Genomic DNA, 20,353 nt, shown 5'->3' with positions numbered 1-20,353 from the left:
AATTCACTAAACTAGAACCAACGAGAGTTGAACATATCAAAATGTGCAGTGGTTTTCATCCTGGGAGGCAGCATTTCCTCAATACTGTGCATATAATTCCTCACCTCTTTTATTTATTAATATTGGGGTAGCCCCAGTTGCCTGATGGGTACTTTGATAAAAACTATATTACCAAAGGTATTGGGATGCCTGCCTTTACACGCACATGGACTTTAATGGAATCCCAGTCTTCGTCCGTGGGGTTCAGTATTGAGTTGGTCCACCCTTTGCAGCTATAACAGCTTCAACTCTTCTGGGAAAGCTGTCCACAAGGTTTAGGAGTGTGTCTGTGGGGATGTTTGACCATTCTAAGAAGCGCATTTGTGAGGTCAGGCACTGATCTTGGACGAGAAGACCTGGCTCGCAGTCTCCTCTGTAATTCATCCCAAAGGTGTTCTGTCGGGTTCAAGTCAGGACTCTGTGTAGGCCAATCAAGTTCCTCCACCCCAAGCTTGCTCAGGGGTTGGGCTTCGCCCCTTAGGTCCAGTAAAGAGCACTCTTAAGGCATCAGCATGCTAAGACATTTTGGACAATTTCACGCTCCCAACTTTCAGTTTGGGGATGGCCCCTTCTTGTTCCAACATGACTGCGCACCAGTGCACAAAGTCCATAAAGACTTGGCTGAGCAGTTTTAGGGTGGAGAAACTTCACTGGCCTGCACAGAGTCCTGACCTCAAACCTATAGAACACCTTTGGGACGAGTTCGAGCAGAGAATGTGAGCCAAGTGTCCTCATCCAACATCAGTGCCTGACCTTACAAATGTGCTTCTGGAAGAATGGTCAAACATTCACATAGACACACTCCTAAACCTTGTGGACAGCCTTCCTAGAAGAGTTGAAGCTGTTACAGCTGCAAAGGGTGGGCCGACTCAATATTGAACCCTACAGGCTAAGACTGGGATGCCATTAAAGTTCATGTGTGTGTAAAGGCAGGCGTCCCCATACTTTTGGTAATCTAGTCTATTTTAGAGATGCAGGCTTATTTGATCTGTGGTCTCAAGTTATAATAATTATGCCCTTTACTTTCCAGAATTTATCTTCTCCACCAGTTGGTGTGTGCCCAAAGGGGTCTTACAGGGTGTTTAAGTTAAGAGGGAAGGTATTAGATTGTAACATTTTTTCAGGGGCTGGGACTAAAGCTAATAGCTCTAAATAATTTGCTAGTGCTATTAAAATGCACACACTACATATTATCGTGGTTCTGTATAAACACAGATAATACAGTAATAAAAAAGGAACCAGTGGACCGTATGGCCAGAGGTGTACACATTTAGTGCCCACATTTATGCATTGAAAACACACCCCTGATTTCAATCATATTCGAGGGAACGATAATTGGTCAGGGAAATCTTTTGAAAGATGGTCTAATAAAGACAAGTCACAGCAGAAATAAGAGTAGTAATTACAAAACTAAAATTGTTGCCAATGGTACCTCATTTTCCCTAATTAGATGGCAACAACTTTTAGCAAGTGCACCAAAAATATAATGGGAAAATACTATTTTCAGTAAAATAAAAAAGACAGCCATTTAAATAAAATTGAAAGTCAATAAAAACTGATAAAACTCAACACAACAGTTTGCCAGTAACATATCGCAAGTGTAACACAATGAACAAGGGGCATCTAAATCCAGCTTATGCCAAGGTATCTTTCTACTTTTGGAAACATTTATAGGAGTTTTATTCCATAACCATAATAATTGTATCTGATATAGCCATGATCCCTTTGGCCATTTGCAGTATCCAGTCTTGTTTTTTTTTTCTGAAAACACCATTAATATTGGCTATGTGCATGTAAGCCCTACACTAAACTATGATAAATGTATTAAGAGGCTTGCGTGACTCTCCTACACTTAAAAAACTGTTTGGGGGTTTTACCCATAGATGAAAAAGCAGGTGCGCTAAACTCATATGCGTCGAACCAATCAGGTTGAAAGTGAACCAATACAATGATATCGAAATTAATTAGTCACAAAACTAATAATAAAAAACACATGTCACAGTGAATGCTAAATGATATCACTAATGTGCCTCAAAGGACAAAAGTAATATGAAATCATAAAGGTCGCACACTGATATAAATGGCAAATAAAAAATCTTAAAGGTGCAATTAAGATAAGGTGCACAAAGTCCAAAACAATATCTGTGATATAGTGTGATATATACGGTGACTTCCAGGTGTAAAATTCACAGCAACTTAAGGTGCAGGTGATCCCACCACCATGTCTGGATTGGCCCCTTACCAAAGAGTGGAAGTTGTAAGGGCGTATAGGTATTAGAATCCAGATGAAGGAAAATGCCCAAGTGAGGATATATGCTGGAAAACACCACTCAAAAGGGAGGATGAGCCTCTTACCGGATGAAAATTGGCATAGGGCTGATCACAAGCTCTCCTGATAATAGATATTCTCCTTCCTGGGCAGCCTAGGTCTGGATGAATCCACTCTGGTACCAATGAATATGTCCTCACGGTGTTTCATGAAAATAAAGACCGAACAATAGTGCAGTACATTCCAACCATTTAATAATAGAATACAAGGGTGCACTTACATATAGCGTCTTTAATAACACATCGGGACTGGACCAAAGAGAGGATAACCACGGCCGCCTGCAGCGCGGTCTGTGGCGATGAGTGATGACGATGCGGCGCTCCTCACTGACGCGTTTCCTCCTAAAGCGGACGTCAACTGAGACAGGAGATCTATACTGGGTTTTACCCATAGGCTGAAACCCCCCAAGTCTAGAGTAGAAGCCTAGTAATGATAAATGCTAGGGATGCACCGACTTTTTTGGTCCAAATCCCGATCTTTTGCTTTGTGAAATCGCCGATCCCGAGTCCGATCCGGAAGTACTGTTTTGTGAGCTTATAACAAAATAATACTTCCGGATCTGTATCGGCAGATACCTTTATAACAATTGTACATTCAAAATCTAAAATGTCATGGGTTTAGTCTTTAAGAGGTTAAACTTCCCTCCTCTGGCAGACGGAACGAAAAGATACATTGTAATCATTGTGTTTACTTAACTAGGAGAGTTGAAAGGCATTTGCAGGAGGCTCTTTTTTTTTTCTTTGACAGCTGGTCTCTGCTCCCTCACAAGCTATAAAGAGCAAAATTGGATCGGCCCGTGGATCTGTTAATTTTACCGATCCCCCGATCTAGCCATTTTGCCCGTATCGGGGCCGATATCCGATCCGAATATCGGATCGGTGCATCCCTAATAAATGCTAACTTTTCTATTTTTGTAGAGGATACTGATTCAGGTTTACTTTGATTGTATATCATTCAGAAGTTTAATTGTACTCTACATAAAGTTTTACATCAATTACCTTTCTGTTTTCTTTCAGGTTACGACTGTCAGCTTTCCCTATAATTGAAGGCGAGGAGCAGTTACGGCTTTTATATTTGCAACACAACTTTATAACAAGGGTCCAAAACCTTTCAAGTCTGCAGCGTCTCATAATTCTAGATCTGTACGATAACCAAATAGAAGAAATAAGTGGACTTTCCTCTATAAAATCTTTGCGTGTTCTTATGCTTGGAAAAAACAGGTATTGGTGCATTTTATTATACAATTTGTTGTATTGGAGACCAATATTTAGTTGCAGAGTTGGTACCTGGATTATTTTGTACACTTGGATTGTCATTTAAGTTTGTATAAAACACTTTTTTTAACGGGGAGGAGAATAATATTTTATTTTGGGACTGATGCTGTGTATTACCTATGGGCATTTAGTTTATGCTGACAATGCACAACTGATCCACTTGTAAGCAATTCTTGAAAATTTGAGGACAGACAAGCACTTTCACTTTAACCCCTCATCTGCAAAGGCTGGCCTGGAGAAGTCCTGGTATGCCTCGTACAACAGATAACCTAATAGGTAACTGAGCATCCAGAACATTTAGTACTACGACAACAGTTGCTGGACTATTTAATCTACACTGCACTAGTCAAGTAAGATATCTAGGAACATGTTCTTCAGCTGACAATGATAGAGTAAACACTAAGGGCTCTTTCACACAGACGGACCGTTCAGATCCACCTGTCTGTTTTTTTGGCGGATCTGAGCGGTCCCCCCATTCTTCCCTTTGGGGCATCGGATGACAGCGGAGACATGTCCGCTGACATCCGATCCGTCAAATCTGGACGGATGGAAACCCTATTTTCCATCCGTCCAGCGGATTGGATGGGATCGTATGAGAACGGACCGACGTTCCGCTCCCATCCGATTTCCCCCACAGAGATGCATAGGGAACTGACAGCTGTGTCTCCGCACACAGCACGGAGAACAGCTGTCATCCTCCTGCTCAGCGGGGGATCGGCAGATCGATCCCCCGCTGAGAAAAACTGACTCCGTCCGACGGACAGTGTGTGAAAGGGCCTAAAAGGCACCATGTACATTTTTGAAGTTCATTAGGTCTTTTTCATCAATCTATTGAAGCTGGTTACACAAGCGATCTCAATGCGGGGATCTCTCCCATGCTCTGTACTATTGTATTCTGACAGCGGGGACTCCTTCCACACAGATCACCTGGCTGCAGCGGCTGATCAATTGCTAGTTTTCCAGCAGGCAGTGCAACAACTGGCTTCTGTTAAACAGAGGGGTCTACACACAGGCCCAAATTTGGCCAGTTTCCGCTGAATTTAGGGGTGTCCACTGCCAACTAAAACAAAGTGAAGAATTGTTGGAGTCACAGAGGCTCCTTGTCCTAAAAACATGATGCTATGAGGCTTCATACACAGTTACTTCAACAAGGCAGAGCGGTATATCAGTTATCATAAAATTGTGTAAATGTGGCTTCATTGTATTGCAGCATTAAAGGGCAACTATAATGTATTTTGGGTGAGTACTACCTTTTATTAATTATAGTGATCCCCACTTGGAAGTGATGTATATGGCTTTGCATTTTAATTCTGTTCCATGTTTTTTTTTTTTTTTTTTCAAATATTTTATTTATGCGAGATCACACTTAGGGTCCTTTCACACGGCCGCTCCGTGTGTCCGCAAATCATCCAATCCGTTTGCGGATGATTTGCGGACATAATGTAAGTGAATGGCACTGCGGGTGTCAGCGGAATACCACCCGCTGACACCCGATTTTCCTCCATTCAGTTCTGTTCCGTTTTTACAAATGGAACAGAACCCATTTTTTCTTCCGTGTAAAACACGGAAAGGAAGGAAAATCGGATGTCAGCGGTGTTATCCGCTGACATCCGCAGTGCCATAGACATACATTATGTCCGCATATCATCCGCAAACGGACGGGATGATATGCGGGCACACGGAGCGGATGACAGAAATGTCATCCGCTCCGTGGAAGAAAAAAAAAAAAAGTCCCGCAGCGGACCTTTCACACGGAGCGGCCGTGTGAAAGGAGCCTTACAGGTTATTTACAAATCAATACATCATTTTTCTTGCATATCTATCACTTTAATGTGATATATCAACAAAACCGAAACAAAACAAAACCCAAAAAGAAAAAAAAAAAAGGAAAAGGGGGGAAGGGGAGGCCACCTTGGATTCACCCAGAATAGTACTACTCAAACCTAGGGACTAATTCCCTGAGCTTCTAACTCAGTAATGGCTGTTAAACTCTCGGAGCATAGTAAATTCTTCCCCCGTTCTGTTAAGACAAACCTGTTCCATGCGCCCCATGTTTTATTATAAAATTGCTTTTTAAATTGTGCAGAGAGACGCAAGTCTTCCATTTTATTAATATCTTCAATTTTTCGGGCACAATCACTGATCGTTGGAGGAAGAGGTGTTTTCCAACGTAAGGGTATACAAGATTTAGCTGCGTTCAAAATATGGAACAGGATGGATTTCCTGTAACTCTCAAAGGGCAGGGTGGAAACATGCAGTAAAAAAAAAGCCGCATTATTCGGGATCTCCCTCTCAGAGAATTCTTGGGCTAACGCATACACCTCTCCCCAGAAATGAGCCAGGCGAGGGCATTCCCAAAAAATATGTAAGATGGTCCCCGGTTCCTCCTGGCATCGCCAGCACTGATCTGAAAGACTTGCAGAAAACTTATTCAATAAAAAAGGCACCCGGTACCATCTCGTAAGTAATTTATAATTCATTTCCTTCACTTTGGTACAAACGGGGGTTTCCAATGCCAATGTAATGATATCCCTTTCTTGTTTCACCGTGAACCTACAGTTAAGATCTCTTTCCCATTTATCCAGGCAGGGTAATCGTTTGCCCTCTGGAGGCAACGCCAATAAATGGTAAACTTTAGATAATAAATTCGGTAATACGTCATTACCCACACAGTATTTTTCAAACGACGTTAGGTCCCTAGTCAATGACTTAGGAGCAGGAAGAGTTTGTAAAAAGTGATGCAGCTGGATGGCGTTCCAAAATGGTAGACGATAGGGGCCGGATGGGTCGGTAAGGCCTACGATAGTAGGCCAGTTATTGTCCCAAATGAAAGTTGAGGCCTGTCCAAAACCCTTTTTCTTCAAGTCTCGTAAAGGTTGAACTGTAATCCCCGGGGCAAAGGCTGGGTTACCCAGTACTGGAATCAGTGGAGAATCAACTGAAGTTAGCACTGATCGTTTTATTAGTGATCTCGCGACCTTTAAAGTTGAACCGATTATAGGGTGTTGCACAATATCTTGGGGTAGATATTTATAACACCATATAGCCCCTCCTAAGTCTTCCTCTGATTGTAGTTGTTCAATCTGTGCCCATTGTTTAAAGCTGGAATGTCGTCTCCAGTCAATAATTCTTCCTAAGTGCGATGCCTGATAATATTTATAAACATCTGGGAGAGCTAAACCACCTTTTGACTTAGGCCAAGAAAGCTGGGCACGGGAGATACGAGGTTTTTTTTTGGCCCAAATGAAGCGAGTAAATAGCGAGTGAACTTTTTTAAAAAAAGAGGGGGGGATGGCAATCGGTAGTGTCTGGAATAAATAGAGCAACTTGGGGAGTATGCACATCTTTAAAAGATTGCATCTCCCGAACCATGAATGTAACCCTGTTTGCCAACCTTCCAAGAGTCCGCTTATACTGGTTAGTTGAGCGGGGAAATTGACCTTATAAGTTGCGACTAAGTCCGAAGGGATGTTTACGCCCAGGTACTGAAGAGCTATACCAGTCCATCTAAACGATGTAGTGGATTTAAGATGGAAGAGTGCACTAGACGTTATACCAATACCCATGGCTTCCGATTTGTTATAGTTTATTTTCAGATTAGATAATCTTCAGTAAATATCGAATTCACGTAAGAGATTTGGTATGGAAGTCATTGGTTTTGTTAGTGAGAATAATAGGTCATCGGCATATGCCGAGACCTTGTGCTCCGTCTTCTCTACCGAAATCCCTGAGATATCGGAATTTAAACGTACCCTACGTATAAAGGGTTCTAAGGTCAAAACAAAAAGTAAGGGGGATAACGGGCAACCCTGACGCGTGCCATTAACTATATGGAACGAGTCAGAGAGAAGCCCGTTAGCCTTTACTTGCGCTGAAGGGTCAGAGTAGACTTGGGAGATCCAGGATATCATATTTGCCCCCAAGCCAATCTGTCGTAAGACTGCAAACATGAACCGCCAGTTGACCCGGTCGAAAGCTTTTTCAGCATCGGTGCTCAAAAAAATGCTAGGTGTATTAGATTTCGCAGCTATATGAACAAGATTTAGTACTTTAATAGTATTATCTCTTGCCTCCCTCTTTGGGATAAATCCCACTTGGTCCAAATGGATCAATGATTCCAGATGGGGCGAGAGTCGTAGTGCCAGGAGTTTCGTGAAAATTTTCAAATCAGAATTTAAAAGGGATATTGGGCGATAGCTGCCGCATACTGATAACTCCTTCCCTTCTTTTGGGATAAGGGATATATGAGCCCTCAGGGTGTCAGGGTGAAGAGAAGCACTCAGTCCTAAGTCATTGAATAGGGAAACCATATGAGGGCCAAGTATCGGAAAAAATTTACAATAATAAGATACTGAAAAACCGTCAGGCCCAGGAGCCGAATCCAGCTTCATGGAGTTTAGTGCACACCTTAGTTCCTCTAGAGATATTTTCCTCTCAAGTTCTTGTTGAACTTCTGGCGAGAGAGCTGGGAGCTCAGCTGACGTAATATATTCGTCCATTTGGGATAACGGTACCTTACTATCTGGTAAATCATATAAAGATGCAAAAAAATCGCGAAAGGTCTGAGTTATCTGTTGTGGCAGGGACATTTTCTGTCCTGATGGGGTAAGAATATGCGGGATATACGCTACCCGCCTCTGTTCCCGTACTGAGTGTGCCAATAGTTTTCCACATTTATCTCCTGAGATGTAGGTATGCTGACGGCACTTCTGCAGGTCTGCCTTCACTTTAAAATATAGAAGATCGGTAACTTGTTTGCGTAGTGAAAATAATTCCTGTTCTACCTCTAAACTTTGACGTTTTTTATGTATTGATTCTAAATCATGTATCCTAATAAAGAGAGAGTTCAGGATTTCATTTCTCGTTTTCTTAATATGGGCGCCGTTCTTAATTAAGATCCCCCTGATTACTGCTTTGTGTGCTTCCCACACCACGCCTTTATCGCAGTCCGACGATTTGTTAGTAGAAAAATAGAAATCAAGTTCTTTAAATACCTCCTCAACTACTGACTGATTTTGTAAAAGGCTCTCATTAAGTTTCCAGAATCGCATACCTGTCGAAGCCACCTCCGACAGGGCGTAATTTAATGATATCGCTGCATGGTCTGAGTACGTGATAGACTCTATACTGGTCTTTTTAACTGCGTGTAGATCTCGGTGTGGAATTAAAAAAAAATCTATCCTAGAATAGGATCTATGTGGGTGTGAGAAAAAAGTATAATCCCTTTCTCCAGAATGTTGCATACGCCATATATCTACAAGTTGGTTATTGTGTATCGTCTGCAAGATCCGCTTATGTATGCCAGGAGAGACCGAGGAGCGCCCTGTTGAGGTATCAACTGCGGGAATCAGTGATATATTGAAATCACCCCCGACGATCAGTCGCCCTTCTGAGAATTTTGCTAGTTTAGAAAGAGTACGTATGATAAAATGATCTTGATTATCATTAGGTGCATAAAGCGTCGCCAGGGTGACCACAACATCTCCCACCCTGCCCTTGAGGAACAAGAAACGACCCTGGTCATCCTTGTAAGTCTGAGTTAGTGACCATGGTACCCTACCCGAAATTAGTATTGATACGCCCCTAGATTTTGCCGTCGCGCTGGTCGAATTGTAAGTCAGTGGGTAGTGCCGATTTCTCAAGGCCGGTAGTCTATCCTCCCTAAAATGGGTCTCCTGGATAAAAGCTATATCCACTTTACGATGTCTAAGGTCATTGAGTAACAACTTTCGCTTTTGTGGGATATTAAGTCCCTTTGCATTTAATGAGAAAATCCTGAGTGAATCCATCTGACCGAAAGAAAAAAGAAAAAAAAAAAAAAGGGGAAAAAAAAACCTAAGTACGCAGAAAACCTGCGCAATGCGCATTAAGGTGAATCTCACCTAAAAAAAAATGCGCGGGCCTAAAAGGGGCGGTAAGGAGGAAAGAGAGCAAGTAAATTTAGAATCCCATTCTCAATCGACCGGACCAGCTAATTTTCCAAGTATGTTCATATACAAAATATCTACGTATACAGTATGGCACATAAAAAAAAACAAAAAAAAAACATGTTTCACAGCACTTTCCAAAAATGTGAGAAAACAAAAAAAAGGGCAAATAGCGACAGAGAAACACATCACCGTGAAAAAAAAAAAAAAAATCACACAATTTCATAATCACCATTCTTGCATGGGCAGTTTGGATGTACCAATCCCGTAGAGGAAGAGGGCAAGAAAAGGGAGGAGAGAAGAAAAAAAAAAAAAAAAAGGCCCACAGGAGGGGGGGGGGGGGCGGGGGAACAGAAACAGGGGCAGGTATCTATAAACTCCGTTGCACCCTTAATGTAGCCCCCACATAGCCACTGGAGGTATTCAACTACATTTTAGGGGTAGAGATAGATCCGCCCTGCCCAGTACCTAGTTTAATGTATTCCCTTGCAAACATTGTAACCCCGCCTCTCAATGTTTCTGTAACGCTTCCTTTCCCCTTTCCCCCTCCTCTCCCCCCCCCCCCTTTCTGCCCGTCCTTCCCTTCTTTAAATAAATTACCTTAAATGGCAATGGATAGAAGAGAGAGGAAAGAGGAAAAAAAAAAAATAAACAAAAAAATAAATAATTCATTTGTCCTCTCCCTTTCCCCCATCCTTTCCCTTTCCCCTCCTCCCTCCCTCTCCTCTCTCCCCTCCCCTTTAACTAAATATATAAGGATCCTGCAAAATATGTACAGGGGTAGACCTTTTTTTTTTTTTTTTTAAAGCACTAGATCAATGTTGTTTTTTTTAATCTAATGCTTTACATTGTAGAGGGGAGATCTGAATTCTTATTTACCTCAGATTGCTCCATAAATAGGACCTAACACTGCTTGTTTCTATCACAAGTAAATTTAGGAGCCCCGTGTCCTGCTTATCCGTACCCACTAAATTTTCCAAAAATACAGTGCATATTTATATGAAACATAACATGTCTTCTGATTCCAGCAATAAAGACCAAAAAAAAAAAAAAAGAAAAAGGGGGCAAACAAACATATGTATGGTCCTTTAAGGAGAAGATAATCTGTTCTGTAGTGAGTAAGGTTTATAAATTAAAAAAAAAAAAAAAATAATTAAAAAAAAAAAAAATTTTCTCCCGGGGGAAAAAAAAGAAGAGAAAAAAAAAAAAACTAATTGGACGCAAAGAAAGGAACTTAGTGATGGAATGAGATTCATGGGCATATCAAGAAGGTCCAAGAAACTTAGTTCATTCTCTGCTGTCCTACAGGTGGACATCCGAAGTTTATTCCAAAGTCTGTTCCTAAAGAGAGGTTATAGTGGGGACGTTCCCATAGCTTGCGCCCTAAAGAAACTGGGGTCAGTTGTTGATCTTGGTCTTCCCTATATTATGGGTTAGGCACAGTGTCCCGACAGTTTCCCCAGCGCAGGTAATAAGTGACTAACCATGGTGTTTTATGGTGAGTGTTCTTTTCTCATGTACGCTGATTACTGTATACTCCTGAAATGTGGTTTGTACAAGACTAATTTTTATCTGTAAATGATTGTTGCATGTGCGCCCTAGGGCGTGGGGGAAGCTGAAGCCAATCTGATATCTCAATGGGGGCAGTATCCAGGAATGAAAAACAGGCCTTCAGATCATCTTTTGATCGAAGAATAAAGGAAGCGGATGCTTTCCGAAACGAGACGGAGAACGGGAAACCCCATCGATATGTAAACCCCTTTTGTTTCGCTAGGTCTAATAGGGGGCGCAGGAGCGCTCTGCGGGAAAGAGTAGCTTTAGAAATGTCTGGCAAAATTTTAAACTGCATATCACTAGTCTCTAGCATATGTATGTCCCATGCTTTCCGGATAACCAGTTCTCTGTGCTGGAACCTATGGAACCTGATAAGTACATCTCTTGGTCTTTTTGGATCCTCAGATCTGCGGCCTACGGTGGACCCTATCCAGTTCCATGTTTGGAGGTATAGAATCTCCTAAAAGTTTTGCCAGAATATCAGACACGATGGTCCTTAAGTCCTCTGCTGCAGTGGACTCAGGGAGACCTCGCAGACGTACATTATTACGTCTCCCTCTATCCTCCATGTCCTCCATCTGCAATTGAAGGGCAGTGGAATGTTCCACTTGGGAGGCTAGATGCGATTCTAATGCGTTTATCCGCTGCTCCATAGCACCTGTGGCAGATTCTTCTGCTTGAACCCTCTCATCTAGTGCTCCAAGTTCATTTTTAATAATTAAGATGTCCTTTTTATGAGCCTCTTCAATGCGACTTACCATCTGCTCAAGATCCGCCTTGCGGGGCAGAGAGCTAAGGAGCAAGCGCAGCTCCTCATCCATTTTCAATGTAACTGGACTGTGAGTGCATTGACTTATGTCTTCTGTTACTAGAGTCAGGGTGGAACATAATGGGATAGAGGGCTGAATAGAGGGCTCAGGAGGGTCAATCAAGGAAGACATAGAGGACAGAGGCTCCTTATCAGACAAGTAATGGGTACCTCCACCAGCATGGGACATAGCTGGATTCCTTGCTCGGTTCTCCACAGACAGATTCTCAGGCACAGACATTACCTTCACCGCCGCCGCGACCTGTGTAGAAGCTGGCTGAGTCGGTGGAATCCCTGGAATCCCTGGTATCTCTGGAATGTCCGGTATCTCCGGTCTCTGCGGTCTCTGTGGGGATAGCTGAGTCAGTGGAGCCGGAGGCGTCAGTGTCTTCGTGAAGAACCGTTTAAGCTCTGCCCGAGTTACTGGTCTATTAGCCGCGCTGCGGGCACTTTTACTCCCCCGCTTTTTGGCCGCTTGCATCCCCCCCTGCACGGCGCTGTGAGCGTGCTGGTCCGGGCGGGCTAGAGAACGGAGCTCAAGGAGAGCGTAGCTCACACGTCCATTCCCGCTCACGCCCTGTTCCATGTTTTTATGGCTGTATTTGAATACAGATATTCAGATTGTCCTTCTAATGGAGATCTGGATTTTGACCAATTAAATCAGCTTGCTGCCTGAACAACTGTTAAAATAAATGAGAGCATTAACTACTACAGTAATTATGGCATCATCCATATACATTAATTTGGGCCTTATATAAAGCAGATTCACTTTTTATGTAAGAGAATTAACTTTGCTGGGCAGCCACATTCATTTCCTTTCACACTTGTGCGACTTGAAAGTCGCACGATTTTCTGCAATGTCTATGTCTTTGGACCTCAAAACGCATTAAAATCGGGCCAAAGTAGTGCAGGAACTACTTTGAAGTTGCTGCAACTTTAAGTTGGGCATATATGAATGGGTATCATTGGAAAACAGGGCAAACGACATGTCGTGCAACTCTGATGTCCAAAGTTGCATGACAAGTTGCACAAGTGTGAAAGGGGCCTTAATCCTCCTCTTCTCTGGTCCCACTTCAGCTCTCCTGGCCCTCCCTCCTGTTGAGTGGCCCCACAGCAAGCAGCTTGCTATGGGAGGCACCCAAGTGGAGCCGCAGCTCAGTGTGTTTATTCCGACACGGAGCCTCTCTCTCCTCATTCACTGACTGACTTTGATTGAAAGCAGCAGGAGCCAATGGCGCCGCTGTTATGTCTCAGCCAATCAGGAGAGAGAGTCCCGGACAGTTTAGTCTCTCCTGCAACATCGCTGGATAGAGAAGGGCTCAGGTAGGTATTGGCGGGGGGGGGGGGGGGGGGCTGAGGGGGGCTGCTGCACACAGAAGGTTTTTTATCTTAATGCATAGAATGTGTGTGAATGCCTTTACAACCACTCTCCACTTTCCATTAATAAGCCCATTAACTAAAATAAACACAAACACATTTTTAAAAATTTTAACATAAACTTTTTTTAAATTTAGCTAATGAGATGTATACCAAAACACCCCCCCCACATTATGCTATGTCCCCCCCCCCCCCCAACATTTTGCTGTGTCCCCCCCAACAGGATCCAACCTCCTGCTCTGGGATAGCGGATCAGTAAGCCCAGATGGTGGGTTCCCGACCTGTCTGACCCAAGCATTATTGTGAAGAACAGAACCGCACTAGAGGAAGGGGAGCCGATGCTCCATGTATCGTTCTGGCTCTTGTCACAGGATTGATACCAAATGTACTCCCGTCTGTGACAGGGGCCATACTGGAAGCATTGGCTCTGCTCTTTACTGCCGCCGCATGCTTCCTCCAGCTCCTGTCACACTACGATTGTGTCTCAGAGGAGCCAGCAGTACCCACTAGCAGTACCCGCCAGCAGCACCCACCAACAGTACCAGCCAGCAGTACCTACCAGCCAGCAGTAACCACCAGTAGTACCAGACATCAGTGCCAGCCAACACCACCCAACAGAAGTACCCGCCTGCAGTACCAGCCAGCAGTACCAACCAGCAGTACCAGTCAGCAGTACCCACCAGAAGTACCAACCCTGGAGGACAGCCAGCAGCAGCCACCAGCCATACCTGCCTGGGGGACAGCAGCAGCCAGTGATACCTGCAGGTATCCTCAGGAAGAAGTGAAGATTAAGGTCAGTTGAGGTGCAGGTAACCCTCAGTGCATCCGTGTGAAAGCAGCCTTAGACCTCTTTCACACGATCGGTCTGATCGGGTCCACCTGTCTGTTTTTTAGGTAGACCCAATTGGATCCTCCATTCACCTCTATAGAGCAGCAAATGTAAACGAATTTGTGTCCTCTTACACCCGCCTATCTCCAATCGGATCCACTTTAGAAAAAAACATAAAGGGATCTGTCCCCTTCTGTCTGGGCGGATGGGATCAGAGGGCCCATAGAGTAGAGCGTGGCCCGCTACCAGTTACCAAGCCGCTAAAGTGGCCCTTACTCCTCAAAGGTTGGGCACCACTGCTGCAGGGGCATGAGTCCCAGATGGAGAGGTGTGCTGTAGCAGCTTTCTTCTTAGTTTCGCCAGGGTGTGTGGTGGAAGGAAGGAGTCCCAGATGGAGAGGTGTGCTATACTGTAGCACATTAGGAGACCTGTGGGGAAATCGTAAAGAACTCCCATGAAGTTGATTAAAGTGTTAAGACCGCTGCCACTGTCGCGGCTGGCCTTCACATTTTCATCACTGTGGTTGGCAGAGCTCACTATTCCTCCCTACCTCCTCCACACTGGGGGCATGGCATCAATGCTAAGCTTTATTACTGCATAAACTGGCACCGATACTAGGCTTTATTACTGCATAAACTGGCACCAATACTAGGGGCCATTACTGTGTAAACTGGCACAAATACTAGGGGTTATTACTGAATAAACTGACCCCAATACTAGGGGCTATAAACTGCCACCATTACTAGGGGTTATTACTGCATAAACTGGCACCAATACTAGGAGCTATTACTGCGTAACTAGCACCAATACTAGGGGTTATTACTGCATAAACTGGCACCAATACTAGGGGTTATTACTGAATAAACTGACCCCAATACTAGGGGCTATAAACTGCCACCATTACTAGGGGTTATTACTGCATAAACTGGCACCAATACTAGGAGCTATTACTGCGTAACTAGCACCAATACTAGGGGCTATTACTGCATAAACTGGCACCAATACTAGGGGTTATTACGGTGTAAACTGGCACCAATACTAGGGGCTATCCCTGCAAAAAACTGGCACCGATACTAGGGGTTATTACTGCGTAAACTTGCACCTATACTAGGGGCTATTACTGCATAAACTGGCACCAATACTAAGGGTTACTACTGCATAAACTGGCACCATTGTGAAGGGTTATTACTGCGTAAACTGGCACCAATACTAGGAACTATTACTGTGTAAACTGGCACCTATACTAGGGGCTGGCACCTATACTAGGGGCTATTACTGCTGGTCCCAATACTAAGGGTTATTAATGCGTAAACTGGCACCAATACTACGGGCTATTTCTGTGTAAACTGGCATCTATACTAGGGGCTATTACTGCATAAACTCGCCCCAATACTAAGGGTTATTACTGTGTAAACTGGCACCTATACTAGGGGCTATCACTGTGTAAACTGGCACCTATACCAGGGGCTATTACTACGTAAAGTGCCACCAATACTAGGGGTTACTACTGGATAAACTGGCACCATTACAAGGGGTTATTACTGCATAAACTGGCACCAATACTAGGGGATCTTACTGTATAAACTGTTTGCTGAAATTGTTTTAAACTAAAACGAACAGTTTTTAAGAGTTTTCCTCTTTCTCAGGTATAAAACAATACTTGAGGAAGACAGGAAATCTCTTGAAAGCTTTGCTTGCAGTCTCTGCTCTAATTCATCCCAAAGATGTTCTATCTGGTTGAGGTCAGTACAGGCCAGTCAAGTTCCTCTACCCCAAGTTCGCTCATCCATGTCTTTATGGACCTTGCTTTGTGCACTGGTGTGCAGTCATGTTGGAACAGGAAGGGGCCATCCCCAAACTGTTCCCACAAAGTTGGGAGCATGAAATTGTCCAAAATGTATTGGTATGCTGACGCCTTAAGAGTTCCCTTCTCTGGAACTATGGGGCCAAGCCCAACCCCTGAAAAACAACCCCACACCATAATCCCTCTCCCACCAAATGATTTGGACCAGTGCACAATGCAAGGTCCATAAAGACATGGATGAGTGAGTTTGGGGTGGGGGAACTTGACTGGCCTGCACCTCCTGACCTCAAATCAATAGAACACCTTTGGGATGAATTAGAGTGGAGACTGCGAGCCAGGCCTTCTCATCTACATCAGTGCCTGACTTTACAAATGCGCTTCTGGAAAATAGGTCAAACCATAGACACACGCTTAAACCTTGTGGACAGCCTTCCCAGAAGAGTTGAAGCTTCTATAGCTGCAAAGGGTGGGCCCAGTGGCGTACCAATGGGGGGGGCGGGGGTGCGGCCCGCCCCGGGTGCCACGCTCTGGGGGGTGTCAGCCGGTGTCCTGCCGGATCCCGCAGTGTGAAGGCAGCTGCAGTGGCAGCTCCTTCAGTCCGTGCTGCTAGCGGGGGGCGGAGCCGCGGCGGGAATAAGGGGGCGGAGCCGCGGCGGGAATAAGGGGGCGGAGCCTCGGCGGGAAGAAGGGGCGGAGCCTCGGTGGGAAGAAGGTGAGTGCCCATTGCCCAAGTGTGTGTGCTGGATAGGAGGGGGATGGGGAAGCTGCATATAGTGGAATTAATCTTTCTCTAATCTTCCTGCAGCTGCCTACTGAATAACTGATTCTCCTCCTCTCCCTCCTGCAGGAAGAATAGGGAAAGATCAATTCCTCTATATGCAGCTGCCCCATCCCCCTCCAATACAAGTTCTTTTGCTGACCCCCCCCTTTTCTTTAGCCCCCCCCCATGCTCTTCAGCTCCCCACAGTGCTTTCTCCCGCCCCCCAAGTGCTCCCTGTCCCCCCAGTGCTCTCCACCCCCCTGGTTTTCCCTGCCCGCCCCCCAAGTGCTCCCTGTCCCCCCCCCCCAGTGCTCTCCACCCCCCTGGTTTTCCCTGCCCACCCCCCTAGTGCTTCCTGCCCCCCCAAGTGCTCCCTGTCCCCTCCCAGTGCTCTCCCCCCCCCTGGTTTTCCCTGCCCACCCCCCAAGTGCTCCCTGCCCCCCCCAGTGCTCTCCACCCCCTGGTTTTCCCTGCCCGCCCCCAAAGTGCTCCCTGTCCCCCCCAGTGCTCCCCACCCCCCTGATTTTCCCTGCCCACCCCCTCCCCCCAAGTTCTCCCTGTTCCCCCAGTGCTCTCCACCCCCTGATTTTCCCTGCTTGCCCCCCAAGTACTCCCTGTCCCCCCCAGTGCTCTCCACCCCCCTGATTTTCCCTGCCCACCCCCCTAGTGCTTCCTGCCCCCCCAAGTGCTCCCTGTCCCCCCCCAGTGCTCCCCACCCCCCTGATTTTCCCTGCCCACCCCCTTCCCCCAAGTTCTCCCTGTTCCCCCAGTGCTCTCCACCCCCCTGATTTTCCCTGCTTGCCCCCCAAGTACTCCCTGTCCCCCCCAGTGCTCTCCACCCCCCTGATTTTCCCTGCCCACCCCCCCAAGTGCTCCCTGCCCCCCCCCCCAGTGCTCTCCACCCCCATGGTTTTCCCTGCTCGCCCCCAAGTGCTCCCTGTCCCCCCCAGTGCTCTCCACCCCCCTGATTTTCCCTGCCCACCCCCCCAAGTGCTCCCTGCCCCCCCCCCCCCAGTGCTCTCCACCCCCATGGTTTTCCCTGCACCTTCCAACCCCCCTACAATGCTTTCCAAACCCCCTATTAATTCTCTACAGCCCCCTCCCCCCCCACCGTGCCCTTCAACTCCTCCAGTGCTCTCTGCTTCGTCTGTGCTCTCCGGCCCCCCTAGTGCTCTTCTATCTTCTATCATGTCCTCAGCCTCTGAGCATCTACTGTATCATGTCTGTAGTCTCTGACCATCTACTGTATCATGTCCTCAGTCTCTGACCATCTACTGTATGATGTCCTCAGTCTCTGACCATCTACTGTATCATGTCTGCAGTCTCTGACCATCTCCTGTATCATGTCTGCAGTCTCTGACCATCTCCTGTATCATGTCTGTAGTCTCTGACCATCTCCTGTATCATGTCTTCAGTCTCTGACCATCTCCTGTATCATGTCTGTAGTCTCTGACCATCTCCTGTATCATGTCTGTAGTCTCTGACCATCTCCTGTATCATGTCTGTAGTCTCTGACCATCTCCTGTATCATGTCTTTAGTCTCTGACCATCTCCTGTATCATGTCTTTAGTCTCTGACCATCTCCTGTATCATGTCTTCAGTCTCTGACCATCTCCTGTATCATGTCTGCAGTTTCTGACCATCTCCTGTATCATGTCTGTAGTCTCTGACCATCTCCTGTATCATGTCTGCAGTCTCTGAATATCTCCTGTATCATGTCTGTAGTCTCTGACCATCTCCTGTATCATGTCTTCAGTCTCTGACCATCTCCTGTATCATGCCCTTAGTCTCTGACCACCTCCTGTATCATGTCTGCAGTCTCTGACCATCTCCTGTATCATGTCTGTAGTCTCTGACCATCTCCTGTATCATGTCTGTAGTCTCTGACCATCTCCTGTATCATGTCTGCAGTCTCTGAATATCTCCTTTAGCAAGTCTCCAATCTATTACTCAAACTTAAAGGGGCACTGTGATGGGGGGCTGTGAAATTTGTGCAAAAAATATATTCTTGAACACATTACAATTTTTTTGTGGGTGTTTTTACATTTTAAAGTTGGGGGGGGGGGGTGCCAGATATAGGATCCGCCCCGGGTGCCAAATGCTCTAGGTACGCCACTGGGTGGGCCAACTCAATATTGAACCCTATGGACTTAAAACTGGGATGTCATTAAAGTTCATGTGCGTGTAAAGGCAGGCGTCCCAATACTTTTGGCAAAATAGTGTATGTATATTCTAAAAAAGTACGCACACGTAGGTTTGAGTTTAAAAGTGCACACCCTAATGCAATTGGCTGCTCACATCTATGGACACAGCAGTGCCTATTCACAGGGGATAGTGAGGATATGTCACAGGATTGAAGAAATAAATGTGTGGGGATCTTCACAAAGTAAGTTTACAAGTGTTCGGTTAATTTAGATTAATTGTAATAGGCTAGAAATAATGGAAAATCAATGCAGACATTATTATAGTATTTTACATTTTTACCATTTTTTTTTTTTTAGCAGAGCAGGAAAAAACGAAAGTCCGCTTTTAATTGCTGTCTCTCTGTGTCTGTCTGTGCTGTAGATTTTCTCAATTCCTGTATGGTGAAAACATTGTCACTGACTGTAAGGCCTCTTTTACACTTGTGCGACTTCAAAGTCGCGCAATTTTACAGCGATTTTGCCGTGACATTGTTGCCACGATTTTGACGCGATTTTGATGCGAGTTTGACTGGGCTTGAATGTCTTTGGCCTTAAAACGCTTCAAAATCGTGCCAAAGTAGTGCAGGGACTACTTTGAAGTCTGTGCAACTTCAAGTCGCACAGATATGAATGGTACTCATTGGAAATAATGGAGAACGACTTGTCATGCGATTTTGCAGTCCCAAATCGCATGACAAGTCGCACAGGTGTGAAAGGGGCCTAAATGAGGGAAATATTGGGAGTCCCCTATAGCAGTAAACATCTGTTGTTTTTTTTCTTAAAAGGTTTACAAACAAAATGAGTAAGGTTGGTGCACCCTCTGTTCTTGTTGTTTTAGTGCAGCAAAAACCTGACAGGGCTATCAAACCTTCCCCACTCTATCCAAAACTACATAAATATTTTTTTGTGGATATATACTTTAGGGACACTTGTGCTAAACAAGGTAGGGTAGGAAAATGGGTGTGCCCAAACCCACAAGTTAAAGTGGTTGCAAACCTCAGACATGAAATTTGAACAAAGCATATTCCTCTATAGTGTGCACTTGTCTCAATCTAGAGCACTAAGTGTCATTTCTATCTGCTGCCTCGTTCCTCTGTTATCTAAATAAATAACTTCTGAGAGGTTTTCCTGGCACCAAGAGGTTAAAAAGGGAACAGGGGAGGGAGTCCCAGCACACAGCCTGTGAATGACAGCTTCAGCTCTATTCCTGTGTGCTGTGTGAAAGGAGGGAGTGTCCCTTCCCTCCAATCAGCTCTAACTGAACTCTGCAGAGCGTAACATTAGCTCCCCCCCCCCCTGCTTTTTGAAAGCTCAGACAAGCTGTATAAATTCTGCACTTTGAATGGATGTAGAGATGGATGGATGAGAAGACTGCAGATAAACAGGTGCAACTTATTTAGGAGGATTTCTTCTCTATGTATCACCTGAGGCTTGTCACTTCAATGGGTAAAGAAAGATTTAGAAAATCT

General features: G+C 45.1%; 1 protein-coding gene across 1 annotated transcript in view; it reads left to right on the top strand.

Annotated features, from left to right (window-relative positions):
* The window catches only part of LRRC49 (leucine rich repeat containing 49), a 202,688-nt gene that overhangs the window by 25,015 nt on the left and 157,320 nt on the right, over positions 1–20,353 (top strand). Inside the window, exon 6 of the mRNA XM_082256059.1 lies at positions 3,385–3,588. Within this exon, the coding sequence (XP_082112185.1) occupies positions 3,385–3,588 (204 nt within the window). The remainder of the gene's footprint in view (positions 1–3,384; positions 3,589–20,353) is intronic.

Source organism: Pelophylax lessonae (assembly GCF_965119305.1).
Source record: "Pelophylax lessonae genome assembly, chromosome: 4".
Lineage (NCBI taxonomy): Eukaryota > Metazoa > Chordata > Amphibia > Anura > Ranidae > Pelophylax > Pelophylax lessonae.
Note: the sequence above shows the minus strand (reverse complement) of the source record. Positions and strands in the feature narration are given on the sequence as shown.